Source organism: Carassius auratus, chromosome 11 (assembly GCF_003368295.1).
Source record: "Carassius auratus strain Wakin chromosome 11, ASM336829v1, whole genome shotgun sequence".
In the NCBI taxonomy this organism is placed as follows: domain Eukaryota; kingdom Metazoa; phylum Chordata; class Actinopteri; order Cypriniformes; family Cyprinidae; genus Carassius; species Carassius auratus.
Genome location: NC_039253.1, coordinates 7,580,232 through 7,604,018, shown reverse-complemented (window position 1 = coordinate 7,604,018; position 23,787 = coordinate 7,580,232). Strand labels below are relative to the sequence as shown.

General features: G+C 36.4%; 1 protein-coding gene across 1 annotated transcript in view; it reads right to left on the bottom strand.

The window, feature by feature from the left end:
- LOC113110570 (voltage-gated potassium channel subunit beta-1-like) overlaps window positions 1-23,787 on the bottom strand; it is a 68,012-nt gene that overhangs the window by 3,832 nt on the left and 40,393 nt on the right. Inside the window, exons 2-9 of the mRNA XM_026274699.1 lie at window positions 13,890-13,933; window positions 13,563-13,600; window positions 11,927-12,006; window positions 7,383-7,427; window positions 2,307-2,351; window positions 1,067-1,110; window positions 867-953; window positions 54-149 (exon numbers count right to left, since the gene is read on the bottom strand). Of these exons, the coding sequence (XP_026130484.1) occupies window positions 54-149; window positions 867-953; window positions 1,067-1,110; window positions 2,307-2,351; window positions 7,383-7,427; window positions 11,927-12,006; window positions 13,563-13,600; window positions 13,890-13,933 (479 nt within the window). The remainder of the gene's footprint in view (window positions 1-53; window positions 150-866; window positions 954-1,066; window positions 1,111-2,306; window positions 2,352-7,382; window positions 7,428-11,926; window positions 12,007-13,562; window positions 13,601-13,889; window positions 13,934-23,787) is intronic.

The following is a 23,787-nucleotide window of genomic DNA, read 5'->3' as shown; positions in this document are numbered from 1 at the left end:
CAGCCGTTGCTGAAGCTGATTACAGGGGTGCAAACATCTAAAAGTTAGGAGACTGTGACTCACCATGATTTCCATCGGACTCCAGCGTGATGTTCCCCAGTACATCGCCATTCCCTGATTGATCACATGGGTCATCGCTCGCACAGTCTCTGCCAATCAGATCATACATACATTTACAGCACCATACATCATATCACGCTGCCATCAGAACATGTCGGTACGGGTGAACGTGTGAAATACTAACAAGCTAAAGAAAAACAAGCTCGATAAATGCAAGGGCGGGGAGTTTAAATGATAAATCGTTTCTGGATCTTGCTGAAGAATTTGAATCAATACGGGTTAAGACAAAATAAACAACTTGTGCTTTGGGTCAATATCAACCTCGGCTCAAGAAAAAAAAAAGTTTCAAATGAGGGCTGGAAAAGATCCATCCTTAATAACCAACACCAGAGTCATTTACTGCTCTCGCTTGACTATATGAGATCTGTCTAAGAGCGCAAGAGAGAAACAGACTATTGAAGTGTCAAGCTCTTTAATGACAAGAACAGCAGATGTCTACGGACCCCTGAGCTGTTTGTGTTTCAACCACTGAACTGTGTGAACTTTCTAAAAGGGCAGATAGGCTAATAAAAGTAGATCAAATAACATCTCTGACTTGCTTTTTAAAGAGCAGCCACCCTTTCTGAAAACATTGGGTGAGATTTAATTCAGTCTGGCAACTTACAAAAGGCCAAGTGGGCAAATTGCAAAGATCTTGCTTACACATGATTTGAGGAATCAATCTGGAGCACAAACAGCACAGGATGAGTTATAGTAGAGTTTAATATTTAAAGGTTTAGAGCAAATGAAATGAAATTAAGTTGTACCTTCCATGGGTGTGTTGGGGTCTGGTCTGTTTGCAAACACTACGTCCACATATTCTAACTGCAGTCTCTCCAATGATGCCTTCAATCCTACAGAAGAGTAACGAATCAGTTCAGCACATGATTAGTTGAATAAATGAGGCATTTAAAGCAGTCCATGTCAGCTGCTGCTCTGTAACATGTATGCTTTGAGGTCCAATCACCTTCTATAATGTGTTTTCTTGACAGTCCTCTCTCAGTCTCTGCTCTAGAAAACAGCAGCATATGTACTATTATGCAACTTTAGTAAATTATATTGCTGAAACATTACTTGGTTTGATATTAGAAATGAGGGCAAAATATTTGATTCAATTCAATATATAACTCTATTGTAAAGACTTAAGTGTTCATATACCAGAAGTAAAATGCAACAGCTACATTAAAGGTTTAGTTAATTGAAAAATGAAAATTATGTCATTAATGACTCACCCTCATGTTGTTCCAAACCCATGAGACCTCCATTCATCTTCTGAACAAAGTTTAAGATATTTAGATTTAGTCCGAGAGCTTTCTGTCCCTCCATTGAAAATGTATGTACGGTATACTGTCCATGTCCAGAAAGGTAAGAAAAACATCATCAGAGTAGTCCATGTGACATCAGAGGGTCAGTTAGAATTTTTTGAAGCATCGAAAATACATTTTGGTCCAAAAATAGCAAAAACTACAACTTTATTCAGCATTGTCTTTTCTTCCGGGTCTGTTGTGAGCGCGTTCACAACACTGCAGTTTAGTGATATCAGGTTTGCGAACAAATAATTCAATTTAAATGGTTTTTCTTGAAACAATTCACCAAATCGAACTGAATCGTTTGAAACGGTTTGCGTCTCCAATAAGCATTAATCCACAAATTACTTAAGCTGTTAACTTTTTTAATGTGGCTGACACTCCCTCTGAGTTAAAATAAACCAATATCCTGGAGTAATTCATTTACTCAAACAGTACACTGACTGAACTGCTGTGAAGAGAGAGATGAAGATGATCACCGAGCTGAGCCAGATAACGAACGAAAGATTGACTCGTTCTCGAGTCAAGAACCGGTTGCATCGGTTTTCGGATCAACAGTAGTGATGGGAAGTTCGATTCTTTTCTGCGAACCAGTACTTTCAGACAGTTCAGACTTGATGATGTTTTTTATACCTTTCTGGACATGGACAGTATATCGTACATAGATTTTCAATGGAGGGACAGAAAGCTCTCGGACTAAATCTAAAATATCTTAAACTGTGTTCCGAAGATGAATGGAAGTCTTACGGGTTTGGAACAACATGAGGGTGAGTCATTAATGACATAATTTTCATTTTTCGGTGAACTAACCCTATAACTCATAAATTTAACATTAAAGAATCATAAGTATTAGTTGCATATGCCATGATTTATTTTATAATAAATGTTAGACATACATACTTTCCACCCCAAAATATTTTGGTTGTAATGACTAAGCTGGAGCGTCTGCAAAAAAGAAAAAAAAGAAAAGACAAAAAAATAGGTCACACTTTTGAAAAGCTTTTAAAAATTAATTATCAAGTTGCAAATAATTACAACAGATTAATGGCTTGCAGTAACCATTTTAATTTCAAAGGAATGCATGGTCACAGATACACATACACAAGCACGTTTATTAGGCTGCCTAAATGAGGACATAGCACAGACATCTGCTTTTATGTAAAGGTTCATAAATATATTTTATATTCATGTATTTTTGTTATAACATACATAAATGGAAACAGATGCATATGTGCATGTATACACAGACCCACACAGTATACATACAGGTGCATCTAAAAAAAATTCAATATCATGGAAAATATCTTTATTTTTCTAATTTAATAAAAATACATAAAAATCTTCTATTCTAGATTCATTGTACACAAACTGAAATATTTCAAGATTTTTTTTATTCAATTCTGATGGTTAGGACTTACAGCTTAGGAAAATTTTAAATTCAGTATCTCTAAAAGATAGAATATTCAATTTTGAGATTGTTAGTTTGATTAATTTTGAGTATAAACTGGTTACCTCTTGGGCTAATTTAGAACATGCAACCACAATTATGGGAAAGACTACTGACTGGACAGTTGTCCAGAAGATGATCATAAACACCCTCCACAAGGAGGGTAAGCCACAGAAGGTAATTTCTGAAAGGGCTGGCTGTTCACAGAGTGCTATATCAAAATATATTAATAGAAAGTTTACTGGAAGGAAAAAGCGTGGTAGGAAAAGGTGCAAAAGCAACAGGGATGACCACAGCCTTGGGAAGATTGTCAGGAAAAGCTGATTCAAGAACTTGGGAGAGCTTCACAAAGAGTGGACTGAAGCCGGAGTCAGTGAATAAGAGTCACCACACTCAGATGTCTTCAGGAAAAGGGCTAAAGCTGTTACATTCCTAGAACCAAGCCACTCCTGAACTAGAAAAAAAACGTCAGAAGCATTCAACCTGGTTTAAGGAGAAAAAGAACTGGACTGTTGCTCAGTGGTCAACAGTCCTCTTTTCAGATGAAAGTTAATTTAGCATTTAATTTGGAAATCAAGGTCTGGAGTCTAGAGGAAGATTGGAGAGGCACAGAATCCAAAGTTCAGTGTGAAGTTTCTGAATTCAGTGATGATTTTGTTTGGTTTTGGGTTTTTCTCACTGCCAGATGTTCTACTCCCTGACCGAGGGAACTCTCGGCACGGACACACTGGTACACAGCCGGCCGCGGGGCCTACGCAAGTATGCATTTCCTGGCCTACTCAGACCCGGTTCCCCGAACTAGTGCTTCTCGTGACAGCCCCTCCTTTGGCTGATTCCTCTGAGGAAGGATCTACTGACTAAGAGACGGGGCACCATTTGGCATCCGCGTCAGGACGCAGAGGTTCTAGGTGACATACCCCAGGAGATAGTGAACACCATCACTTCGGCAAGAGCACCGTCTACGAGACACGCTTACGCCTTGAAGTGGAACCTGTTTATCGTGTGGTGTTCTTGCCGAGAAGACCCCCGAAGATGCCCGATTGCGGTCATGCTTTCCTTTCTGCAGCAAGTGCTGGAGTGAAGGCTGTCTCCCTCCACCTTCAAAGTCCAGGTTGCCGCTATTGCGGTGTACCATGACCCTATGAATGGGAAGTCTTTTGGTAAGCATGACCTCATCGGGTTCCTTAGAGAGGCCAGGAGGTTAAATCCTTCCCGGCCCGCCTCTATACCCTCTTGGGACCTGACTCTAGTGCTTAAATCACTATAGCAGGGCATTTGAGCCTTTGCATTCAGTTGAGCTAAAGTTTATTTCACTGCTAGGTTCTATAGCCTAGAGCCGGTTTCCTCCTGTGTTCTCACCCCAAATGGGTAGTGGCACTGAGAGGCCCCAGCTAGTGTCGGCTTGCTTAAACTGGTTGAGAGTGTCCATACTGTAGACCCTGTTGAGATCCTCCATCACCCTAGGCAGCTGGATGTGGAGGAACGTCTGGCGCCAGGACTTCATGATGAATCCATGACAACCATGGAAGGCTGGGTTCCATATTGAGACCTAAGCGGTACTCGTATGTGTATAGTTCATGGTATAGCCTTAGAGCCCGTGTTTCCCCAGGAGACTTCTGCCTTCTCAAGAGGGTTTTAATCACCTCAAATTTATCCTTATACTCCTAAACGGATGCTATATGTGTATTTGCTCCCGAGACCTCCTTCGGGAAGTATGCGGCTTCCGCAGCGTCCCTGTTCCAAGCGAAATGGGTACGTTTTCCCAGTGTTATCCAATCTCATCCAGTGAGGTAGTGCTTTGACAATGGTGAGTGGAACTACTTGTTCCGAGCCCCGGCCTACACTTAATAGGGGCACAGGAGGCTCGCACAGGGCACTGGAAGGGGCAGCACCCATGGCGCTTTGGTAGGGATCCCATTTTGCATCGGCCACCGACGTGGCGTTGAGAGTGACCGACTGAAAGGGAACCTCTCGGTTACGTATGGTAACCCTCGTTCCCTGAAGGAGGGAATGGAGACGCCATGTCCTGTCGCCATGGTTGCTGTACCGCCGCTGAGCTGCTGGGTCTCCGGCTTGGCTCCTCAGTGAAAACCTGGTATGCATTGCACCTGCTGCCTTCTTATATTCACGCTGTGATAAGCAGCAACTGGAAGCAATAATTGCATGCATTGGCTCGTTTAGTTTACACTCAAAGTAGATTGGTCTATCGAAGCGATATCCAGTCCCTCCAGGAAAACGCGATTTTGCAGCATAAATTGCCGATTTCAGAAAGCGAAATATCCGGGGCTAGCATGATTTTATAATTCCTGTATTTTCATTGCAAAAACTCACATATATATTAGCAGAAAGTTGAAAAATGTTGCGTTTACTTTGGTTTACTTTACACAATTACGTGACGTGAACATCATCTGCAAACCCCGCGGTGAAACCAGGGTGAAACTTGAAGCGCGCAAATCATTCTTATTTGCCAACAAAAATAAGCGCAAAAGAACGCGCAAAGCAGTTTCCAGATTTGTTACATGACAGTGGAGCCAAACTATATTGCGAGAACTTGGGAAAACTGCGGTTTGATGAAATAGAGAAAAAAAGGTGATTCCCCCAACACCCCCTTCTCACTAGGCTACTAACACTGTTGTAGTTTCATTCAGAAGTTGATGCAACTTTACAGTTGTAAGATTGCACTTTTTTGTTACAGTACCAAAAACTTACAGTTGTAATTATATTAGTAGTATGTAAAATAATTTACGTTGCAGTAAGAGATTGCAACTTAAATATTCTGTGATTAAGTATGCTCGCTTATCATAGGAAGTAATAAGAAATTACTCTTTACATTAAGGTAGTAGCCTAGTGAGAAAAAAGTGTTGGGGGAATCACCTTTTTTTCTCTTTTTCATCAAAGCTCAGTTTTTGCAAGTTCCATCACATAAAATTGGAAAAATATCCCGCATATTCCATCGCATTTTTTAAGAAAACGTGCCGCAAAATCAAGGATTTTTGCCCGCTACAATCAAAAAAAAAAATCAGCGTTTTTCTGGAGGGACTGGATATCCCATTTTGCGTCGGTCACCGATGTGGCGTCTCCGTTCCCTCCTTCAGGGAACGAGTGTTACCATACGTAAGTTTTTTATTAAGTCCAAAGTCAATGCAGCCATCTACCAGGAGATTTTGGAGCACCTTTTGCTTCCATCTGCTGACAAGCTTTATGCTGACTTGATGATTTCATTTTGCAGCAGGACTTTAGCCCCTGCCCACAGTGCCAAATCCACTTCAAAGTGGTTAGCTGACCATGATATTACTGTGCTTAACTGGCCAGCCAACTCACTTGACCTGAACCTCACAGAGAATCTATGGGGTATTGTGAAGAGGAAGATAAGTAATATATGACAAACAATACAGAGGAGCTGATCGCCTCCATGCCACGTCGCACTGAAGCAGTAATTTGGGCAAAAGGAGCCCCAATCAAGTATTGAGTGTATAATTAAACCTGCTTTGGAGATCTTGAACATTTCTGTTTTGTAAATCGTTTTTTGCTTGATCTTTGAGAAAATATTCTAATTTTTTGAAATTTTTCTAAGCTATAAGTCATAACCATCAGAAATTAAGTAAAAAAACTGAAATATTTCAGTTTGTGTGCAATGAATCTACAAATATAAGAAAGTTTGCTTTTTTTTAATTAAATGACAAAAAAATACAGCTCTCTTCCATGATATTCTATTTTTATTTAGATGCACCTATATATAGATACACACACACACAAACACTAGTATCTGGTTACATGTAATCTGTATTACATAATCAGAAACCAGGAAATTAAGTACTTGTAGGTTATATACAATTTTAAAATGCTCATAATCTGATTACAGTTACTTTTTAAAGATTGCATGATTACAAATTCTTTACATAATTCACTACCACCTGCAGTTTTTTTTAAGACTATCCTTTCCTCAAATGGAAGTTCTGTCAGATTTAGCTCACTTTCTCTCATAAATTGTGAGTAAGCCCACACACAGACACAGAGGACAGAAATAAGCTATGTCTCTGCAGAGGTGAGGGGTTGTGTGCCCTGATATTGATGCACACTGACTTGCAGGATGACTAAGCAGCACGATATGACACACACGCATGCATGCGCGTGCGCACACACACACACACACACACGTGAAGATCCTTTCTTAGAGCTGAGTTACCCTTCATCTCATTATGCAGAAACAGTGCAATAATCCTCCCTGGTTTAAATTAAAACATCTTAACAAAAGGGCTTCTAATAACCATGAACCTCATTTAGCTCATGTTGCATTACACACACACATATACCAGGACTTCAACTGCACAATAAACACACCCATGCAACTGTTTCATAATTCAATATCTAGATGGGACATCTACGGGGTGAGCAAGGCTTTAATAATTTATATTTCTGCCTGTCTGGGGTTGCAGTGGCACAATTTTTGAGGCACTGGGCTGAGTTATCAGCACAAGATAAGAAGCAGCCGAAGGAAATGAAAAGCTGTATGCTGTTAATGAACATACCTCCATCCTTTCTTCTTTATGATGTTGCCCAGCACCATCTCCGCCCTGCAACAGAACGGCAGATGGTTATCGAACGAATCCGTCATTTTATTGACATATACAGCCAACAAAACAGGCAGCTGAAGGGACATTTCAAAGTTCAGTAAATCAGCTCTTTCTAGATGACAATATCGTACAATACATGTAAATTAAAAACACACATCAATGCCACAAGTTTCTATTAAGGATTTTTATGAAAACATACAAAACAAGGATTTTAATCCTTATTAAGCAATAATGCTGTTAATAAAATTAAATATCAATCAATCAATCAATCACCTTTATTTATATAGTGCTTTAAACAAAATACATTGCGCCAAAGCACTGAACAACATTCATTTGGAAAAACAGTGTCTCAATAATGCAAAATGATAGTTAAAGGCAGTTCATCATTGAATTCAGTGATGTCATCTCTGTTCAGTTGAAATAGTGTCTGTTTTTATTTGCAATCAAGTCAATGATATCGCTGTAGATGAAGTGATATAATAAATATAATTAGCATGTACTTTTTTATCTCCATACAACTGGAAATACAGTCAACATATATTTTTAGGAATAAAGCAATGTTTAAAATAGGCAAATTATATAAGAACAAACTTCAGAATGTAGATTAAATACAACTACACTGTTGGTGTAGAGGAGGAAAAGCTGGTTTTGAGGAAACAGCCTATAAAGATATGTCCTGCAATTGAAATCTACCGACACAAATCGATAAAGTGCAATAAAATAAATACTTAAATGTGTATTTTGAATGTTTTCTTTTTTCTAGTCTGAAACAATACATTATAGCCAAATATATAACTGGCCAACATTTCAAAAGGATTTTGCCTGAAGTGTCTTGCGGTAAGGTATGTGAATGGGTAATTAACAACCTGGGTGCTAAAAGCATATTTAACTCCCTGAAAAACATGCCTCCTTTTCATACGCAGATGAGGAGAAGTGTCAGCAACAGCCTGGAGACTAAAATACTGTTTGGCAGCCATTAGTGACGCTGAGGGTGCTAATTGGGCCCAATGAGGATACAGTTCAGGCTGTGATTGTCCCGGTGAGTGAGATTCTCCCTCAGGCCGCACACTAGTCCATTCAATGAACCACTGGGCTGTAATTTAGTCCATGCCCGCAGACGCTACATATCCCACCCACTGCTTCACTGCTAATCTCTCTAAAAATCCTTCTACAATCTTGTTGTTTCCTAATATGGCATCTTATGGGAAGACAAAGGATGTTAAAAGAAGACTTCACTCTAAAATTTAAATCATCCTTATTTTGCTCCAAACCCCTTGAGTTTGCTTCTCCTCTTCAGTGTTGCTATTTTCATTTAGTGAAAGTGAATGAAGCAAGACACTGTCACGCTCCAAAAACAGCAAATGTTCTTCTTAAAGTTCAACAATATCCCTCCCCATTCATTCTCATTAAATGAAACCAGCAGTGTAACTTGTGTGTGTGTGTGTGTGTGATGTGGAAACAAAATGGGGTTTGATCTTATAGTTTAGTAATGGAATTTTTAACTGTTGTGTGAATGAACGTTTAAAGTTTGGCGGAAATTATTTATTGTTCTTTTTACTGTTGTTTTTAAGTAATTCCCATTAAAAAAAAATTGTAAATTGAAATAAAGTAAAAAAAAAATATATATAAATATTAGATGAAAACTAAAAAAAACACACACACATAACATAACATAAATTAGAAATCTTGCCTTGGCAAGTAACTGACATAAACAATGTTTAAGTACTAAAATTGACTAAAGTAAAGAAATATAAGCAAAAGAAAAAATACCAGGAGCACGTAACAAAATAACTAAACTTAAATTAATATTAAAATAAAAACAGAAAGGGAAAAAAGCTAATTAAATATAAATACTATAAGAGTTTATAAATAATACTAAAATAACACTATCTTCAGGTGAACTAACACCTACATTTATTTTCTCAAGCTTTTAACTAAGCAACTTACTGAAAGAAAAGTTCCAAAAGTGAATATCAGAAATGCAACTTTTGCATTGCACACAAGTGAATTCAGCTGGTCACGATCATCAAATAATAATAAAAAAATTATAAAAAATAAATAAGATAAAGCACACCTGGTCACTGTAAACAATCTATCTTTCATATGTACAGCTATGTGCATAAAATATATCAATCCTTAAAAAATTAATATTATTATAAAGTACATTATTCTAAATGATTATTATAAAAAAATATTTAATAACAGAAAGCCGACTTCAGAATCAATCAGAATCAAGTATTCCAGAGTGTTGTGCAAGTCCAACAAACTAATCAGTCTATCACAAAGATGGATGAACATCCTTTAGTCTGGAAAAGGATGGAAAAAGCTAGCTGAAAGCTAGCTGTTGTGCTTTGATTTAGTGGTCATTAGCTGCAGAGAGAGGTTCATTAATCCACATGAATGTACGATGCACTTTCTTAAACAGGAGGTTACCTGAGACGGAAGAACTCAGCTCATCTTCGTGAGGATATCTGAATTGCATGCTAGCGCGTTAGTGTGTCGAACAGAGACGGAGATGGACACAGACGCGTGAGGGGGCGGCTCAGCCTATGTTTTTGTTTGTTTATGTGTGAGGGAGAGAAAGACAGAGAAGAGACAAAAGCTGATGTGTGTGTATTTGCGGATGTAAGCGTTTTGGTGCTATATTTACGCAGGGGTGTTTGTCCCGTCTCGGCCTGTGGGTTTAGCACACTACATTGACCGCAGCTGGATGGTAAATGTTGCCGGAGCCGTATTTATTCCAATCGGATAAATAAAGCAGACCTTCCCACTCTCATGTCTTCCCACTCTCTCACCCCATCAGCTCCACCGACGTTCAGCGATGCCCACGCTCAGCTAATGACAGAGCACATTACCAACCGCTATCCTCACCTAATTTGCACAGTTTATTTATGAAACATCATGTGTCAGGCAACTTTCTTCGTTTTTAGGAAGGCAAATGCGCTCTAATGTGTATTCTCAGCACTAAGAACAACATCTGAGATTAACTCTAACTGATATATAGATGTCTCTCAAATTGGAAATAGCAGCAATGTTCACAATTAATATGGGTTAAACATCAAAGGAGAGTAAAACAAACAAACAAACAAAAATACACCAGATCTCTATATTAGTGCTGTTAAACAGTTAATCTCATCCAAAATAAAACTTTTTGTTTACAGAGTATAGGTGTGTGTACTGTGTATAGTTATTATGTATAATTAAATACACAAACATGCATATATATATATATATATATATATATATATATATATATATATATGAAAATGACATTGTTTATATATTAAATATATTTATATATAATATAAATTGTAAATACATGAACATGTATATAGTTTTTAACAGAAGTCGCATCTGCATTTATTTGACTCAAATTACATAAGTAATTTGTAATATTGTGTTGTAATTGTAATTTATTCCTGTGATGTAAAGCTGAATTTTCAGCACTATTCCTCCAGTCTTCAGTGTCACGTGATCCTTCAGAAATCATTCTAATATGATGATTTGCTGCTCTAGAGACATTTATTATTAATGTTAAAAAAAATGAAAAGGTCAAAATAATAACTTTTTGCTGAATAAAAAATAACAGCTTTTGTAACAATAATATTGTTTAGGCCGAATTTATTTTTGGGTAACTACATCTCTATGTTATTTTCTAATTCTCTACTGCCATGTAGAGCCCTATAATACACCCGGCGCAATGCGTGTTTGTTAGGTTCAGTCCGGCGCCATTAGCATTTTCCCCGTCCAGCGGGACGTCGTTTAATTAACAAATGCATTTGCGCCCATGGGCATGCTGGTCTAAAAAAAAAAGGGGTGTTCAGGCGCATTGCTGGCACATTTCTATTTTAAGGAGCTGAAAATCGACTGCACCATAGACCAACTCAAATCTGTCTGGCGCAATGTTTTTTCTTTGTTATTTAAAGAGCGTACACGCTGCTTATTAAACACAGGGATGCACAGCAGCACACAAACATGCCAAATATTAAAAATAATACTTTTTTTTGTAGGCTAAATTAATAATATATATATATATTACTTCCAACTAGAAGTAATACTGTGATGTCTGCCATGACAGTTTTAAGTCTTTCCCTGATCCCAAGAACAGCACTGCTGGGTTGTGCTGAGTCGTTATGACAAGATCAGCACAAACTCCCACGCAAGACACGGACGAGGAAAGCCATTTCCAATGATGCCCTGGGTCAGCTGCCACAGAAATGTTCATTCACCCTTTAAAATAAGCCTTCGTTTTAAAGGAAACTTGAGGAAAGTTTGTGCTTGAAAAAAAAATTTTTTTTTAAACTGACAAATAAATCTAATTTTTCAAATATAAGCAAACACCATTAATATGTGAAATAAAACATCATATAAAACTGGCTGCAAATGTTGTCAACTTTTTAAAATATCACCTTACTAAACTGATTCACCAGAAAGAACATATTTCAGCACGTGGTAATTTGACGGGGCGGGCTGTTTTTTTTGCATTTTGGCGCACTCACTTTCCTGCAGCGTAGACCTCTGCCGTGTCGAACAGATTGATCCCATTCTCGTACGCCAGAGTCATCAGCTGCTCTGCAATCTGTCAGAAGGAAGGAAGGGAGAGGAGATGATGAAGTGTTGCAGGCAATTCCATTATTAAAAGCTGTATTCTGCACTGTCCTTCTCTTCAATAACTGTCTTCAAAATTCATCCTTTGAAACCCATTTTAAAACCAGACATTGCATTGCCATGGAAATGGTACATCAAAATCATGTTACAAAATGTTTTCGTTCATGAATTATAAAAAAAAATAAGTTTGGATAGTGCACTTTCACATCTATATTCAAAAAAGTGAGTGACAGTTAAGGGTTAATGTGTTAAAAAAAAAAAAAAAAAACCTACTGCAAGCTGAATATGTGTGCATTAGCAGAGAAAAAAATTCATCTATAAATACATAAATGAATGTTTAATTTCAAAGCATTTTGCACTTGATACTTCCCCCAAACAATGTTGTTTAAAATTAAACTGTAATTATAAGTTATAAGATTTATCTATAACTATAAGATCAAATTACACTGTAATTAACACTGTACAATGAAAATTTTTGTAAAATGTAAGATTTTTTTTTTTTTTTTTTTTTTTTATTGTTTTAAATCCACACAATATGAAAGGTGATTTATGGAAGAATGCTATATAATCATAATATAATGTTTTAATATGATAGTTTTGTTTTGTTTTTTAGTTGGAAAACTAAAGTTATAAACTTATAAACTTTGCCAAATAAAACCGCATTATTTATTTAGCAAAAATTAAGCCGATATAGAAAATCCATGGGTGTCAAACTAGAGACACTCCATGATTCCACTGATCGTAGATCCACTTTTAGCAGCAATAACCTGAAGTAATCATTTTCTGTATGACTTTATCAGTCGCTCACATCACTGTGGAGGAATTTTGTCCCACTCTTCTTTATAACGTTGCTCCAGTTTATTGAAGTTTGTGGGTATTTGTTTTACAACCTGCCAATTACCAGATGATTAGATGACCTAATACAGAAAATCATTGAATTCAATAGGATGTCCTTTCTTTTACACATGACTATATATATATCGAGAGAGAGAGAGAGAGAGAGAGAGAGAGAGAGAGAGAGAGAGAGAGAGAGAGAGAGAGAGAGAGATATCTGGGTATATTTAGATATTTATTTATTAAGTAATGGTCAGTCTTAAATAAATTATTTTGAATAAAATTTGAATAAATTATGAATAAATTATTACATAAATAACAAAAGAAAAGTCAATTTAAGACTTCTTCATACAAGATGTGCTAAACCAGTATTATGTTTTTCATCTACAAAGTTTAATTGTATTGCATTTAAATGTCGCACTGCAATCAATAGATCATTTACCTTTGGCATCACTGGCATCAAACCTGGAGCAAAGTGTCTAAATCAGTCATGAATGAGATCTGATTCTCAGTGTTTGACAATATAAAACACATTGTGTTCCTTGGAAGAAATAAAACTAATATAGTTGTTTGGAAAGACAAGAGGGTGAATAAATGATGACAGGAAATTAATTTTTGGGTGAACTATTCCAGTAAGTGTACAAGAATATAGAAGCTCACATCAGGACCGGTCAGTGTTTACACTCGTCATACCTCATCTGTGATCTGTCCTCCGAATGTCACCCATGTTCCTGTAAAGAGATCTAGAATCAGTCACTGCTTTTCACAAGATAAACCAGCTTTAAATGATTATCAGTGATCCACCAATGACACTGAGAGAAAAGCCTTAAGATGAAGCTACAGATAACATGGATAATCTTTAATGCCCAGCTGCATGGTGCAGATTTCTGCTGTCTGCTACTACTAGCAGTTCAGTCTGAAGAAAATTCATCTTGTGCCAAAAAAAAAAGCTTGTATTGTTGGTTGCAGGTTTCCTTATATACTTCACAAAAGGGCTCGATGAGGAGGACATAAACGTACCTAATCCAAGACATGAGACTCTCAGGCCCGACTTCCCCAGGTTTCTGGAAAAAAGGAAATGAAGACAATGATTAATAGGTTTTCCTCTGCTTTCTTTATCACGTTGTTCTCTCTAAAGTCAGAGTACTACCATTGAAGTACTAAATCAGACTGTCAGCTCTGAAAGTGCCAACCTAATTTTCTCAACAAAAAAAGTTCTGTTCCAAAAACTAGTGAGCTGCCGATCAAGACGGCAAAAAGATTTGTTCCCAAGGTGTAATAAATTATGAGTCGAGCCTCGGGTACAGCTGAGATGCCACCCATGTAGGCTTTAGACAGCAAGGCAGCTCACTAGGTTTTGAATAGATCTACTGTCTTCAAAGCAATGGGATTCTTCAGTGACCTGTAGATGCCACCGGGACTGGCAGGGCAGCGCATGGGGTGTGTAAGACAACTTTACAGTGCCTGAGGAAAGATTACTGACCCCAGGGCCTTATGGGAGCGAGGAAGACTATTGAGCAGCTATAACGAAGAGAACTGGCTAAAGGAAAACTCAACACTTCTGTACCATCCTCTGAAAGCCAGCACAGATCATCTCAAGAGGACAGCTCTCAGTCTCATACCCAGAGGTTTGGACACAAGAATTTGGACCCAACTTTGTTTACTTTTTTGGTTTTACTTAAACGTTTTTACATTTCCAGCCAAGAATACCGGTGTGCCAAAAAAGAACAGTGTTGCGTACAAAGCCAAAAACATTGTAGGATGATTATAAGATTTGTAAAGGTTCACAGAAGGAAAATGTAAGATTAGGACAAATACAACATCAGATTTGTGCCACAGACTATTGAAATGAGCAAAACACAAGAACCGCATGTGCTTTTCTTTATGTGTGTGTGTGTGTATTAGGAAAACATTCAATATATATACAACAATCTTTCTAAATTACAAGAAAATGTAATTCTCATTTCAATAATTCTGTTCATCACAACAATTCAACAATTCTTTAGTGCACTATTTATTGCTAGGTAGTGTTACTTTGATGCATAAAAGTAAAAATAAAATTATTTAAGAAAAACAACATGACCTGATTGTTTGTACTGAAATTTTTTATTAGCTTGTAATATATATTGAAAAACCTATTGAAATATTGGCAATATCTACTTGCCAACATGATACAAAACAGCAAATTGGTCATCATCATTTAGAGTTACTAAACACAAATATAAAATAAAATATACAAAAATAAAAGAATATATCTAAATACATATCATATATATTGAGATAATATATATTTTAGTATACATACATATATACAGTTAAGAGCAAATGACGGAGCAGAGCTTTGGTTAGTGTGGTGACCAAGAACCTGATAGTCATTCTACTTGAGCTCCATGATCATATGCTGAGATAGGAGAATAATATATATTTATAATAAATAAGAAATTATTCACGTTTTCAGAGATTTTGCAAGGGGTTCCCAAACTTTTCCATGCCACTGTACACACACACAAGGATATATTATGCTGTCATTTATCCCTAGTTTATGGTGTCTGTACATGAGCATGTGTAACTGGGATTAGGGGTGATATAACAAGCTGTCTGTGTGTGTAGGAGTACAACGCATGTATGTGCATGCTTCTTTAAGCGTGTGTGGTGTTTTGTGTGTTTTTGTGTGGGGGTGTCCATATTGGATTAGAAGCATGTGGGTGTCCGGTGGCAGAATGCAATGAAAGACAGACGTCAGCGGGTCACAGAGAGCTGCACATTGCATTGGATCCAAAAAGTAACCTGCAGGACAGGATATTGCTTTTCATGAGATCCTATTCATAGCTGTATTTACTGGGCACTTTAATATGGCTAGTGATATCTCCTGGCACCTCAGCACTTAAGTTCAAAAGATTTAAATGCAGACATGACTGATAAATAACCCATTTGAGCGCTGCTCTGTTTCCTGTAGACACGAGGGAATCTTGAAGTTAAAAAGCAAATGTCTATCTGCAATGCACAACTCACTAGGGGAAAAGGAATGAGTATCTGCTCAAATCTAGTTTCCAATTAACATGGAGCTAAAAAGTAAAGAGCATGTGGTTAATCAACAATGGTGAGGTCAATGTAATTTTTTTTTTTTTTTACTTTTTAATTAGAGTTTGTGGTGAGATGCACTGTTGTATGTTGGACAAAAGCATCATGGTTCAGTTCCTTAATAATGAAGAACACATGTATATTATTTGCAAAGGCAAGCCTTCTGTCACTGTTATCAGCAAATCTATTGTAAACATGAAGCATGTCATTTCTGTGTGACTGCAATCATAAGACAGCAGTGCAATAACAATGACTCTCATCTGCTGCCCCCAAACCTGGTTGAGTCAATGTTGCTTTGTGAAGCTAAGATGCTCTAAACAATGTCTTTTAAGCATGACATAGCAGTAGAGTTCACACTCTTAATTATTTAAAAGCTTCATATTATTCTGAAAAAACAACAACATCGCCACTAAAGTGTCATGAAACACTAAAACACTTATTTAATATACAGTATATATATGCATGTTTCATATATGAATGAAGACTAAATGTTCTGTGTGAATTTCACTCTTCCAAAAAAAGGTTCATTACTGGCATCAATTGGTTCTGTGAAGAATCTTCCCATTCCACAAAATATTCTTTATATTCTATAACAAAAATGATATACTGCCAATCGATTAAAACATGTAACCACTTGATTGAACATTTTTTCGCAAATAATCTCACTTAACATTAATGTTTTTAAATATACTTTTATATTGCAATAATTTCACATGCATCTTTTTTATCACTGAAGGCGAGTATCACTGATACCAATACTGATGTCTGCGATGTCTATGAAATTGGCCATTGATTATAGCCTTTCAACATTACAGTACAAATGAAAGCTATCAATTTTAACATTTATTCGACTTAAAAAATTTTTTTATGAAACTTCACATAAACTCATTATAATAAATGCATATTAAGCCACCTACACCCTTCTACAAATAGGAAATATACAGAAATTGAATAGTTATCGCACACTACATTTTAAATTAAATATAGATGAATGCTTAAAGCTACAAAAGCTATTGATTTCTTCTTCTTTTTTCTTCTTCTTTTGTTCATAACACACATCGGATTAGATGGTTATTACGTTGTTTTGGCTGCTATTTCTTTAAGAGCTGCTGCTGCTGAACGTGACACAGATCTGACACGCATTGTGATTTCTGACAACCTTTTATATATAAATACGCTTTAATATTAAATGATATACTGCACGCCTCGTGCGTGCAATTGAAGAGCACATGTTACAAGCACAGTATAACAGCTGACAGGAAGGAAAATTAGTATTTACTGACACATGGCCTCACAAAATCTCATCTGACTGCAGTTCACTGATGTTCCACTGAAGCTCCTCATTTGATTCACATCCAGCGCTGAGGAGAAGCTGAAGTGACACCATATCCTGATTTTAAATCGGCCAATTCCAGAGAAAACTTTAATTAGTTGAGGGACCCCATTCATGATCGTGTTCCTGAAGCCCACTGTCAAGCCCTTTTTTGGAACCACTACAAAAAGTTTTTTTGTCCTTTGGTTTGATACCCCTGAATTATATATATTTTTTTTTATTAAAAACTGTACACTAAACAAAAAAACAAAAACAATATGCAAATGTGTCTTCCTTAGCGCTAATGTCCTATGAAACGTCCTATGGTGAGACAGAAAATGTCCTCCGGTGTGACGCCTGTACTGTCCCACCATAGGACAAGGTCTCTTTAAGAAGCATTTTAAATAATTACATAAGATTAAACTATTTTTTAATTCTTTTTTTTTATTTTTTAAATGCAATAATTACATTATTCAATTTTCTGATGTTTTTACAGAAAACTTGTACTGGTATAAAGTGTGATGAAAATAATTATAAAATGTGATATTTTGGTTTTGAGGGAGAGAAATTAGTGGAAGAGAGAGGACATGGAAATATAGACAGAAAATTAACAGGGATCCACACAGAAGGGATGCGATGGTAAGAGAGCGATGCAGAAAGAAAATAGAAATCAAAATTATGTTTAAAAAAGAGTAGCCATATAGTTAGAAAAGAAATAATTCACGTTAATGAATATAGTTTGAATATCAATCATATTTAGCTGTGCAACACACGCAGCGAGGGGGCTAGAAGAGTTTCGGTAACACACTGATTGTGTAAGACACTGAATTGTGTTGATGAAAATAGTTTTTGGCTTTGTTTAAAAAACATGTTGATTTTGTTTGCATCAAAATGAAACTTTCTTTCTCCTTTGACATGTTCAAAATTACATAGAAATAATTTTATAACTACAATTTCTGTCCTTTAATGTGACGTAGAGTCCAATGGAGTGACACACATAAAAGAACCACAGATTAGTTTTTATCTCAAAATTGCTCAAAAAAGTGTTGCAATAAGGGAGATACAAATATCACTCAACTTGAAATGGTATTATTTTCAGCAGTTTTGAATGGATAACAACAAAATTTGTCTTGAAATTGTCCAATAAGTCATGGAAAAAAATTATGGTAATTATAATATAATAAAATAAATAGCACTATATGAAAATAAGTGTCTAACAATGAAGATATTTAGATTTTTTTCCTCATTTTTGCTATGTCACACCATAGGACAAATTTATTGTACAGTTCAGTACAAATGAAAAACAGTGAAAGAATTGACACAATTACTGACCCTTTGAATTTTCACAAAGATCAGACTTCACACTACATAAATTTATGCATTTCTTTTCCAAAAAAGGTCTTTTACAAGTATTTTGTACTGCCTATTTGTCATCTTTTAGATCTGTCATAATGATTGACCTGTGCCGAAATGGAAGGTTTCAAGGCACTTTAAAGACTTACAAAAGTTTTTGAGCGATATACAGTACTTCTGCGATATGTAAACATTTAACAAAGTGATGCATAATAACAGTACTTGTGTTTTGTCAAAGTACTGTACGGTTCAGAACTGATTTTAATGGAAACAGCTCGAGCAGCTCATGCTGCTATGGTTACCTCCACAGGCAAACACGATTTCAGCTTGAGAGCATCTATTCGGTGAAAATGTGCTTTTTTAAAATTTAACTAACTAGTAGTCTAAATTTTGTGGTTCGGAAATGCTGTTGAAACATCACTTATGCAACACAGAATTAAAACAGAATTGCGAATGCACACTTTTTAAACCGCGCAAACTGCCGATATTTTGCATAATTTTTGTTTCGACCCACACACTCAAAAATCAATGTGTTTTTGCATGATGGACTTTCAATAAAGCATTACACTGGTCGGTGTGTTGAATTGTGCAAAAACGTGGAAATGGGCACGTGCCAAAGATTTCTTATCTCATCTCTGGCTGCCAAAAATGAGCCTTCTTATTCCCATTAAACGCAGCAATTACCACCCAGTAGGAAACAAACAATATGCACATGTGAATTCCAAGGCTGTTTGTGATTCATTCATTGTTTGCGCCCTTGCTGATAATATGTACAGTGAATAAGATCTGAGATATGGAGATCAGGAGTGGACTCCTTTCATGGCTTGATGTTTGTGACATCAAACAGAGTTTTCTAACATGATTAGTACAGATTAAACTGGAACTCTACTGCTGTCTACACCGATAAACATTTAACAAAAGCTGTGTAACTGTGTCAGGGAAGCTCAGATAATAAGCTAACCCTGTTAAACCCACTATGCTGGACTGAAGGAACGAGCAAATCGAAAGACAATCTGGGCCAGTGAAGTCTTGATTGTGTTACTGTTTCTTTGTTGTCAGCGTTGTGTTGTGTTGAATATTTCATGGGCTGGAGCTGAATACTGCCTGGTGGACAGCGGCCCAGTCACAACTGGACCCAGGTGCAGCGCTGGAGATTGGGTTTGCCAGGAGTCACTGGAGATCAAGCCAGAGGTCAATAAATGTCACCTGTGTCTTTTAGCCGGGTTAACGATATGCAGAGTACACTAGGCGGTCAGGTTTGTTTACGAAGCAGAGGGAGTCCAGCTTTTCAGGGGTCAGATGACTTCTGTCTCTGCAGATCTTGACTGTCTCCACCTGCCTCAGTGAGTTTGTGAACTCAAAAGATCGGGACATCTCGCTTTAAAAGTAGAACACGATTTGTCAAAACACATTTGTCAGTATTAAAGGAATAGTTCGACCTAACAAATGTCAATTTTCACATAATTTGAATGGCAGATCCTTGGGAAAACATACATAGTTATTGATTTCAGTCATCATTGACATGACATCTCCTTCAATATCAGTCTATGTTCAAGACATTGCATGGCTTCAAAATAAGTCATATTCCCTACTTTTATGATGCTTATAATGGCAGACCCTCTAAAAATGCATGGTTCACATAAATGACATCAAATGCTATTGGTTTCGATCATCATTGAAACCTGGTGCAAAATGTCTTGATGTGTCAAGTTTGAAATGACTTCAACATCAGCACAAAATGGCTTCAGTACTTGAAATATAGTGCACAAGTCATATAGCCAACTTTTATGATGCCTAAGGGTGAATAAATGATGACAAACATTTCATTTTTAGGCAAGGCAAATGCATTTTGCATGACCAAACAGTAGCCAATTGGCCCTCAAAGGAAATGAGAGCATCACTAAAGTAGTGCACAAGCCGTGCTGTTATGAGTAATTAATGGCAGGCAAAGGCCAAAGGGTCATGAAGGAACAATGTACCACATTCTATTAGGAATCTGTGGTGGGGAATGTGTTGAATTATATGTACACTATTCTTTCATATGCACCCAATACTCTGATGGCTGCCTCGTGCAGATTTGTTCTCTGAAATTTGTGTTTATGTAAGAGCAATTCAGGCTGTGAGCAAGCCTCCTACACCCTGTTCTAAAAGCAGTAGCTCCACCTGAGAACGGCTTCAGCTCTAGTCAGAAAGAAGTTCCATCTCCAATCCCACATCTTTCCCTCTTCAGAGAGAATATAGTATACCATGTGTCAAAAATTTGATTGATGAGGGTCATAAAAAGCCATCTGTTCTGGACACCTGTTTGTACACCCCCCACCCCTCCCCTCCCTGTACACCCCGGTGACCTAGATATGAACTTACGACCCTAAGAAGGAATTTCGGTGAGGGAGGGTGAAAATGTGTTGGGATCTATGTGCTTTTTTTTTTTTTTTTAAACTGTGGAAAGGGTTGAAATCATTAAAATGGTATAAGGGAAGTTTTTATTAAGGTTTTAAGTACACAGTGCATTTCAAGAAAAAAGGTTATAACACAAACAAAATGGGAACGATGTAATGATTGTTTTCGTAGTTGGAAAAGTGTAAAACATTGTTAAAGTTGTAACAAATAAAAAAAGAAAACTACTGGTTATTTATCTAAAACAACTAAACAAGTCAAAACTATCAGATGTGTTTTCGTTAAGCAACACGTGAAAAAGATGTGAGAGCTTGTAAAAATTTAAAAAGGTGTTTTGTTACCAGCTAGAAAAGAAAGCATTTAGCATTTGTACCTTACCTCAAACTAAAAAAGAAATGAATGTAAAGCGGCGATACAAACCAGAAAACTTGGTGTTTGTCACGATGTTATAAAAAGTTAAAAACAAAAGAAAAAAGATGGTAGGCATTACGCGGATCAAAAATAAAATCCATCAGACAAGATACTTCAAATCAAATCTATGTTGTACTTTACCACTAACTACAACTTTAAAAATCTAGACTATTACTGACAGAGAGTTAGACGAAAGAAAAAAAGATCTCACAGCAAAGTGTCAAGGCATCTCCGTTGAGTGATCCTGACAGCATCGCTGACACACTTAGAATGAGGCTCGGGGAATGCTCCGGAAAAAAACCACGCCTCCAGTGCTAGAGACTGCCCGCTGTAGGCGTGATAGCAGTGTCAAATAGATTTAAATGTTAAAATAATTAAACGAAGTAGTTTTTAATAAATAGACATCAGTCCTTAATTAGTGAAAACTTATGTTTAAACGGAAAAATCCGTTTAAACATAAGATCAATTTGTAATTTTTAAATGATGTAGCTTTATGCGATTTTCATTTACTTTTAGTCTTAAAAAAATACAAAATAAAAAATAATAGTAAAAAACAGCATTGAAAAAGCATTATTTGTTTTTAATGTATTAAGTTAATTACTCTAATCTACGACTAGTCTAAATTTAGACTATTGCCGTCGATATATCTTTTATTTTTTTCAAGCTTAATTTCTCAAGCTATGACAATTAACACACAAACACACACACACACACAAACACACTTTCCTTCTGTCCAGTTAGTAAGTTTGTGTCGCGTTATCTAGTTAATAAACCAGACACATGTAGTTAAAAGTATCCCCATTTAAAAATATAGCAGGGAAGAAATATCTCATCTCAGGTCGTGCAGCGAAACGTGACCGTGCCGGGCATCTGGTGTCTGTGTGATTACTGTTGCCTGCATATCAGTTAGACATCAGCGGGTGTAAAAACATCTAAAGGTTTTTGGGGGTTTGCAACTCAACTGTAATCTAATTAGTTTTCCGGGGTTCTGGTGTTGTAAATGGTCTGCTGCAGGTCAGCTAAAGTTTAAAAAAAAAATTGTGTGTAATCAAATTCAGGGATCAAAGGCGCGACAATTTAAACTTTATGGTTTAGGCCTGTGATCGTGAGGTTATCTGACAGTTCAGTCAGACCATATAGGAATATGTAGTTTAATTCGAGTTAATTTAGTTTATTTTAGTTACATTTCTAATTTTTATTAACCCCTAGATCTTTCAACCTCAACATAAATGTACCGAGAATGCAAACAAGTACACAAACACTCACACACACACACACACACACACACACACATCCACACTTTCCTTCTGTCCAGTTTGTAAGTTTGTGTCGAGGTATCTAGTAAATAAAACAGACATATGTAGTTAAAAGTAGTCGGTTAACAATATGACAGGGAAGAAATATGTCGTCTCAGATTGAAACGTGACAAACTTAGTAGTGATTCTTTAAATCCTGTTTATCAACTCTTTGAGATACTTAATCATTGAAACATTTCTATAGTCACATCTTTATTTAATATTTTCTAAAATGAGATCTGGTTTATTTCTATATTAAGTGTAAGTAAGTTGTATTCTTTCGTTTTCATATCTTTTACATTTTATTAAAATAGGTTAAACTGATTCAGGAAGATCACATTTAACACAAAGTCCAGACACATGTTTTTCCTCTTATAAATAATGACTGATTAAGTGCAATGTGTCCAATTCTATGGCGAGAGCTTCCTTTCTATCCCCAAAATTCTCCTTTCATTAAATTTGATGTCTGACATTTTAATGTTTTTATCTGATCCACTACCTTCTATTCCTATATGTGCAGGTATCTATACAAAATAAATATTTGTTTTTGGTTGTATTCTGAACAAACTCTGTAAAATGAATGACAAATTGTCTTGTTGAAGATTCGCCACACTTTAAACTTGGTAGTACTGCAAATGAGTCTGAACATATGACTACTTTAGGTATATTAATGTGTTCAACCCACTGAAGAGCCAAAAATATGACAATCATTTCTGTAGTATAAACAGACGGATGATTAGATGTTCTTTCAGGTATTCTATATCTACCCACTTGGAACATATGTATCCTGTTTCAGGATCTTTAGATACATCTATGTATACGAGTTACTTTAAAACTATATGCTCTTTATTTTTCATCTAAACAAAAGTCCTTGATGTTTTATTTTATTTTAATAAGCCACTCAAACTTACTTTAGTAGCCTAAATCATTGAATATGTCTTTTATTTTCTTAATATCAACTTCTGGCACGAAATTCTACATTCATAAATGTATGTTTCTCAAAACTCCCCGCGTTTGGTGGCATTAAAAGAGGAATTTGTGATGTATTTGGAGACGTTAAAAGAAATGA